Source organism: Akebia trifoliata, chromosome 7 (genome assembly GCF_017979445.1).
Source record: "Akebia trifoliata isolate Shusen 1 chromosome 7, ASM1797944v1, whole genome shotgun sequence".
Classification (NCBI taxonomy): Eukaryota; Viridiplantae; Streptophyta; class Magnoliopsida; order Ranunculales; family Lardizabalaceae; genus Akebia; species Akebia trifoliata.
Window position 1 is genome coordinate 13,066,860 of NC_141381.1, and position 8,442 is coordinate 13,075,301.

Here is an 8,442-nt window from a genome sequence, read left to right on the forward strand (position 1 = left end):
TGAAGCAACCCAACAAATTCTCAAGGAAAGAAGTATCATAAAATTAAAAAAAAATCACAAGATTGTAACATATTATTCAATGAATAATTATATCTGTGCAAATAATAGACAACACAAAATGTGAGGATCATTCGGACACAAGTACCTACTAAAAGAAGGTTACTATCCAATGGAAATTAAGTGAAATAACAAAATGCATTTCAACATCTCTATCAAAATTCTTTTCAATTTAGTATATAAATAAATCATGATTAACATGACAATGACACTCGATTCTTCTCGTTAAGAAGTTTCCATACATTTTCTTAAAAATGTAGATACAGAAAACGGATCGACTGGATACAAATTTGCAAGAATCAATGTTCAGGGATAAAATATCCCAAAGAGACTAAAAAAATTCTTGAAATGTACAAAGGGATCTTATATGAGAAATGATCATTTTTCTATTGTACTTGAGATGTTTATATAAATCATTTTGATATAAATAATTAATTTTTTTTAAAATGTATTTTTAGAAGGATACTTGTGACATTGCCTTTTTTTCAGCTTTGGAACTACATGTTCCAATTTTATAAAAAAATTCACAAATTTCAATTGCCTAAATCAATGTGTCATAGATGTCAACTCAAGTCATTCACTCAGATTTACACAGATCTTTGAAAATACTTTTTTCTTGAGAATTTACAAAATAATCAATGTGTCACTGATGTCAACTCAAGTCATTCACTCAGATTTACACAGATCTTTGGAAATACTTTTTTTCTGAGAATTTACAAAAGAATCAATGTGTCACAGATATCAAGTCAAGTCATTCAATCACTTATATTTACACAGATCTTTTGTAAAAAAAATTTTGCAAAATTAAACAAAATATTTAATGTGTCATGGATGTAAAGTAAATCATTATATCTGATTTTTTATATTTTTCATGTATTGAATAAAATAAGATTTTATAATAAACGAGCCTAAGATTCTATAAATAGGAAGGTGTTTTTATCCAAAAAATAGAAACACCTTTGGAGTTATTTTTACAAAGGAATATAAGTTCTAACATGGCAAATATGCAATCGAATGAGGTTGATGAGCTCAAACTTGATTATTACGAGTCTCAGATGTACATAAAATTTATCAAATCAATCGATAAAAATGAGAAGACTAGGAAAAATATGTTCTGGCAAGATTTACTTGATGATGGTAAGAAACTAAGGAGTATGATGAGAAGTCTGTGCATATTTATTCCGAAAAGGATAGGAGAGTATATGAGTAGGGACAACCCAGACAACTACAAAAGTGTCGTTAATAAAATGTATGATGAAAATAGACGGATGTTTATCCGAAAAAGTAGACAACAAATTCTAAGATCTGATTATGCGGAATATCCAAATATGAACTTTGATTTCATAGATGAGGTATTAGAGAGTAACAATATTCGTTTTCCATATTATATGGAGAACAACATTAATCAAGATAGTAGTCCCTAGTATGTTTGTAGGAGGATGTATGAGCATGATATAAATGTGGATGTTTTTGCTATTTATGTGTTAAAGAATGTGATTAGAATGTTTTTATTTTTATTAATAAAAATGGTTGAGTACTTTTCAATTATTTTTTCACTAACATGACCCAACTATTGAAATAGGAGATGAAGTTTATTAATATAACTCATTTCAACTGTTGTAATTACGTATTATTTTTTCTTGTTAATAAAGTGATAGTGACAATGCAAACCTATAACTCAAATTTAAAATCAAGTTTATTTCATTATGAAAAGTACGTGACAATGTCATAGTAATGAAAAAATGGAGAGAGGGACACAAATTACTCTTTAGATAATGTAATATGGTTTATAGAGATAAATATCTATTCTAATAACTCAAGAATTGTGTAAAATAGAAGGTGGTTGTATCATTATTTAAAAAAAATTATATAAATTACCTTCTATAAAGGCATCTCATTGAATATTATTTAACTTTTTGGGAGGGTAAAACATCTACTTATATCATTCACAACCATTTTAAACAAAAATGAGTTGTCATTGCTCAATTACAATTTTAAATGTTTGTTTCTAATAACATCACATTACATAAAAACCTAACAACATAACTGCTAATAAAATCATACTAATACCAACCAAAACACAAAACATCCCACAAGCCTCCAACTTGTCATTTTTCTTTTGATTTAGATAAGCACCATGAACTTGATCATTAAGAAAGTGTTTCTCAACATCTTCTAAGGTCTTAAATGACTTATAACATGCTCTGGGATAACCATCGACATACCTATGACACTCTTTCCAAGTAGAGTATATTTTAGGCTTACGTCCAATGAACACGACATAGTATTTAGCTATCCAAATATACCTGCACAATAATGTTCAAAATTTAAGCCACCAAAATATACATAAACATAATAATAAGCTCATGTTTGCAAATCGCCTACAAGTGATTCTTCATACTATAATAAAATGATGGACCATCATAATCCAATTGATTGCTTAAACATCTTTATAATTTTACAAAATAAATCAAAATCATATACTTAAGTGATTATTTAGACATATTCATTGACCAAAAAACATATAAATTTGTTTAAACATATTTATTGACCGAAAAGAAATAGATGTTTAGCTATTTATAAATTCTTAAATATTTGATCCTATGGATAATTAAATTCAATGAATAAATAAAATGTTAGAAAGATCTTGTTGACATTGAATTCATAAAAAATAACTAATTTTATCATAATGATTCATATGGACACCTCAAGTAAAATAAAAAGATCATTATTTCTCAAAAATATCTCTTTCTACATTTCATCCTATGAACACTTGAATACAATTATTCTGATATAATGTCAGAAGGATCTTTTTAACATTATATCAGTATGTCTTTTATACAATGTTAGAAGGATCTTTTTGACATTATATTAGACTGTCTTTTATACAATGTCAGAAGGATCCTCTTTACACTATATCATATTGTAATATGATTGTACAAAAATATTCATAACTATTTTTTTGAGTAGAAACCAACCTCAATTATGAAGCAGGAGGGTACACACATCTCCTACGATTGTGGCCACGACGTTCACAATTTTCACATCGATAATATAAATGCTTCTTGGACTGATTTTTAAATCTATTTTTCTTTGGCCTACCGGGCTACATTACGACATCTGGAGGGGATACGATCACATCATCACATTTAATAATCCATTGACTTTCATCAACTGTGGGATTGATGGAATCCTTGTATGTTTCTCGGTATCGATCAACTATGAACCAATCCTCTGAAAAATCATACGATGACATTTTACCATGCTTGATGGCAGAAATGGCATGAAGGCATGGGAGACCAAGCTGGTCATAATGACGACATGTGCAACTCAACTTTTCCAGCTCGACAACATACCTATTTTTAAGTACACCAACCTCGTAAATATGCGTTCTAGTTTGACGAACATCCACATAATTTGATGTAATATCAAATCTCTTAATTTCACGCAGAGCAAAAGGAGTCAACTGATCTTTGAATAGTTTGCATTCTTCAGACCGCTCAAAGAAATACTTAGACAACTTAGTATGTGTTGCATGAACAAGAACGGTTATCTGAAGTTCTCTTTCTAACTTTAGAATCTTGTTCATACATTCAGATATGTTCGTCATCATCATACGATATCGTTTGGCAGGAAAGTAAGCTCTAGTCTATTTTTTCTGATCGATGGCACTTAACCATTTGTAATATTTGGGTTGAGTGTCGCACAACTCAAGCATCTCACGTTCAAATACTGGATTGCTATATATCTTTCCCATCATCTAGATTTTCTGTTTGGCAATGTTGTCCTTGAACTCACGTACGAAGTTATCACATAGGTGTCTTAAACAAAATCCATGGGTGACGTTGGGAAATACAAGAGGGACACTCTCCAGAATGCCTGGGTGACGATCAGATATCAATATGAACCGACTTTCAATTCCAATAACTCTATCTCTGAGGATTCGAAAAAATCATGACCAAGAATCAGTATTTTCACTCTTGACAACCGCAAAGGCTATTGGGAAGACCTTGTTATTACCATCTAAGCCACTTGCAACTAAGAGTTGGCCACAGTATTTACCTTTTAGGTGGGTTGCATCAATTGATATAATACCTCTTATGTTATTTCTGTAACTCTTATACAAATACCAAAACTCCAAAAAAATCTCGCAAACCTATCTTCCTCTCCACATACAAGTACAATGACAGCATCAGGATCAACACGCATTAACTATGCACAATATGATGGTAATATAAGATATGACTCGTCCCATGAACCAACCAATTCCGATATAGCAAACTCTTTTGCCCTCCACGCCTTACGATACGAAATTGTAGTACCAAAGTGTTTTTGAATATATGTGATAATTTGGCCAGGTGTCATATTGGGATGTTTCTTCAAAGTCGCCTTCACTCGAACTACAATTCAACGACTACTGGCTTGCCTATGGTCACGACCACGTGTTGGTAATGCACACGTATGATTGGAGATTAACTTCTTTATTTCAAAAATTTGAACCCCGCAGAGTTTAGTAGCATGAATGCGCCAAGGACAACTTTGGTTAGCACACTTGACTGAGATCGTTGTGTGACAAGTCCTTATGGGTTCAATTTGGAAGTTTAACCACATCGCACACTTTTTCTAAGTTACTTGAAACAAATTTTTTGAAACATACGTATTCTAACTTTTAATTCCATCCTTCCTCTAGAACGATTTTTTTAGAGAAAACTTAAAAACTTCATCCTCAAAATATGGACTATCGTATCCTTTATCATTAGCTTTTTCCCACATATTGTTAGATTCAACACCATCAAATCCTTTATCAGAATATAATCCCATGTCTACGTTGCAACTAAATTCCTCTCTTGCGTCGGAACTATTGCATGAACTATTTTCTGAGACTTTCTTTCCGGATGAATTACACGACTCAAATAATTTACTTTTTTCTCTACGAGAGCAAACACCTTCATCCATATCAACATCCCCACCGTCAAACAAACAATTCATTGTAGAAAGAATATTGTACTTAAACATAGACGTGCCAAATTTAGAAATATTTTTAAAGTAACACGAGTAGACATACATAGGGGTTGAGCATTCTGAAATATCGATGCATAAGTCTGGATTGGAGGGATTTGAATCTGGAACATTTCGATGCGCGGGTGGATAAATTGAACTCCCAACTTTACTGTAGACATGACAATATGAATAAAAAATTCATGAAAAATTTATATATGATTTTTTAAGATTCGAATCACCCTAGCGTATGCTTAGTTTCATATACTAACCTAATAGGTGATGAATCTGGAACTCGTCCAGTATCATTGCATCCCTTGGTTGGATTTGTTGAAATAGGATCGTCTTCAACATTCCTTTGTAAATGGGATTGAAAGAATAATTAGAGATGAATCGCATCGATATAACTTAGACTGCAATAAGTTCTTAATTTAAAATAAAATTAAAGAAATAACGAACCTAGTTGCATATCTTTTTATTTTCAACAACTTCGAAGGGACCACAATCGACTTTAACATTTTTTCCCTTCTACATGTGTAAAATCGTAAATCATTCGTATCAACCACAAATAAAATACAACAAATAAATTTTTTTCTATAATAGATACGAGTTCATGATGTCCCCTACCTATTTTCAAACATATTCTGTGTATGCATACGGTTAGTATCATTTTTTATTTCAACAAGGTGTCGAGATTTCGTGATGAAAATGTATATGATTTGGTAATCTTCCGGTACTTTAAAGAACATCTCTTTAACGTCTGCATCGTTTTCTATATCTATCTCGACGAATGGAGGGTTAATTTTATACAAGTATTTTAACTTCAAATTTATCTTATCTCGACTACATGCAGTGACTTCATACATCATGTCAGTAAATATTTTAAATGAAATATCATGTCCAACATACTTATTCTTGCATTTACTACTATATTTAAACCCGCCAAATGGATCTACGATCTCTCCATCATAAAAGCATATCAACAAAATCTTCCTTTTATCCATTTATTAGATTCTCCCTGCATATGGTATTTTCATACTAAGAGTGAGATTATTTGTGATCAAATGAAAAATCTATAAAAATATATGCAAAAAAATGATAGACATTCTATCAAACCTTTAAGATGCAATATATCAAACACATTAAATGCAACACGATAATCAAGCTCTAAGACACTAACAATTGTAGTTCTAACTCATGAGAAAAATATCATCTTATAATCTAAAATTCTACTAAATTTCAATAAAACTAAATAATAAAAAAATATCATTGTATTTCTTTAAACATTAAAAATCTAATAGATCAGAACTAATTTAGTAAATGTCGGAAGAAGCTTTCTGACATTAGATTAGCACTATTTTACTCAATGTCAAAATGCTCCTTTTGACATTAGATCAGGACTATTTTAGTAAATGTCAGAAGGAGCTTTCTGACATTAGATTAGCACCATTTTACTTAATGTCAGAAGACTCCTTTTGATATTAGATCAGAACTATTTTAGTGAATGTCAGAAGGAGCCTTCTGACATTAGATCAGAACTATTTTACTCAATGTCAAAAGGCTCTTGTGGCGCCCCGCCAAACGCTAACACAAATCCCAAGGTACAAGGTGGCACCTCGAAATTTCGGCATGGTCTCCTCTATTTATGTTAGCGTTTCACGGAACTCAAACCTGATAAATCAATTTATAACAAAACCTGTATATAAAAATGTAGATACAGGAAAATAACAGCGGAAGACTAATTACATCTAATATGTAAATAGATCAGAGTGCGGAAGATTTAATCATATACAGGCTTACAAAATACTCTCACTCTAACATAGGCCTAAACTCTCAATCCAAAAACTACACACATCCTGGATGAAACTGACAACGCTAAGGGATTTGGCCTTAGTGCTCACCAGGCAATAAACTCTGATCGTCGATCTGATCGACCAGATACTCCTCAATTACTGACTCTACGCCTGCCTCGGTAGCTGCAAGTGCTGAAACTAAAAAAAATAGGAAGGAAAGGGTGAGTAACAATGGTTACCCAGTAAGTCCATAGCCAATTCCTACTAATAACCCTTTCTAAGCATGATCGAATAAAACATACTGAACATTTTAATACATGCAAGGTTTTACAAGATAAAATACGATCAACTGGTACATATAGCCAGGGATGAGCAACTAAACAGTTTAAAAATTACACATAATATCAATTATCCATACTCATTATACATTTTCCATTTTATGCAAATAATGTTGACAACATTAAAATAATAGACATGCTTCTCAGTTTGTAATTCGAAATATAACAACAGATACATAATACAAGTGGTGGAGTATTGGAATTAAAGAGTTGGGATTCACGACTGGATCGCTCCCAGTCAGGACATGATATTACAACATAAATCTGGCCTTTTAGTTTTTGATTTTGTGGCCGGTCGCTGCACTTACCACACTGGTGACCATTTATCCGGCTCAGGCTGGCCGTTTGACGTGACCGTAAGCAATGGGTCTCTTTTCGATGTGTCAGAACGTTCGACTACTACTAGATTGTTAGTGATTACTGACTAATCATCTTTGTCTATGCCTATCAGGCGTGCATGTGATTCCCAAAATGACACTCCACTCGTATACGACCACCTTTACAATACACGTTCACTGGTAAAGATAAGAAAGGAATGGACCCGGATTCCAGTTGTGACTCCACTCTCATACGCGTCCCATACCACGTATGAGTTTGGTGGTCCCTACCGTACATCCCAGGATAGTGAACCCCTCCGGATGATGTGACACACTATCCCTTCAGGCATTCACAAACCCTTTAACAGCTCACAAAATAGCTACGTACATATATGATTTTTCATTTAAAACAAAAGAGAAATTAACAGAACAGTGTTGAGAACGGATATCCAGTTCCTACCATGCAACCGTGGCCAATCGGCCTAAAATAAATAACAGTACTCAGCGCAAGCGCTAACATAATCGGAAATAAACATGCAACCCTTTCATTAATAACCTGGATATCCTTTCACCAACCTACACACAACATACAATGTAAAATGCAGACATCACCCCTCGGGTGTGATTCTGACATTTTACCGTTCATTCCCTTTTCCCATTCTCTCAACATTCTCATTTTTCATCCTTTCAAATCAACCATTCATTTCCAATCTTTCAAAGTCATTCTTTTGGTCTTTCCATTGAAAACCATCAAAGTTTATAAAAATAAAGTCCCAGCGATGCTCGGGACCAAGGCTGTTAAAAATAGAGAAAGCTGGTGAAAATTTGGCTAAGTGTCAGAAACTCAATTTTCCAAAGTTTTCGAAATTAAAAACGGGTTTTTCGAAATGAAAGTCTTGATCATGAGATTCGACACCATATAGTTTTTGTAATCTAATT

General features: G+C 32.6%; 1 protein-coding gene across 1 annotated transcript; it reads right to left on the bottom strand.

Moving 5' to 3' along the window:
* Window positions 1-3,163: 3,163 nt before the first annotated feature.
* LOC147398241 (uncharacterized) lies at window positions 3,164-3,667 on the bottom strand. The gene has a single exon (XM_086446682.1). It carries the CDS (start codon window positions 3,665-3,667, stop codon window positions 3,164-3,166), a length of 504 nt encoding a protein of 167 aa, XP_086302808.1.
* Between the last annotated feature and the right edge of the window lie 4,775 nt (window positions 3,668-8,442).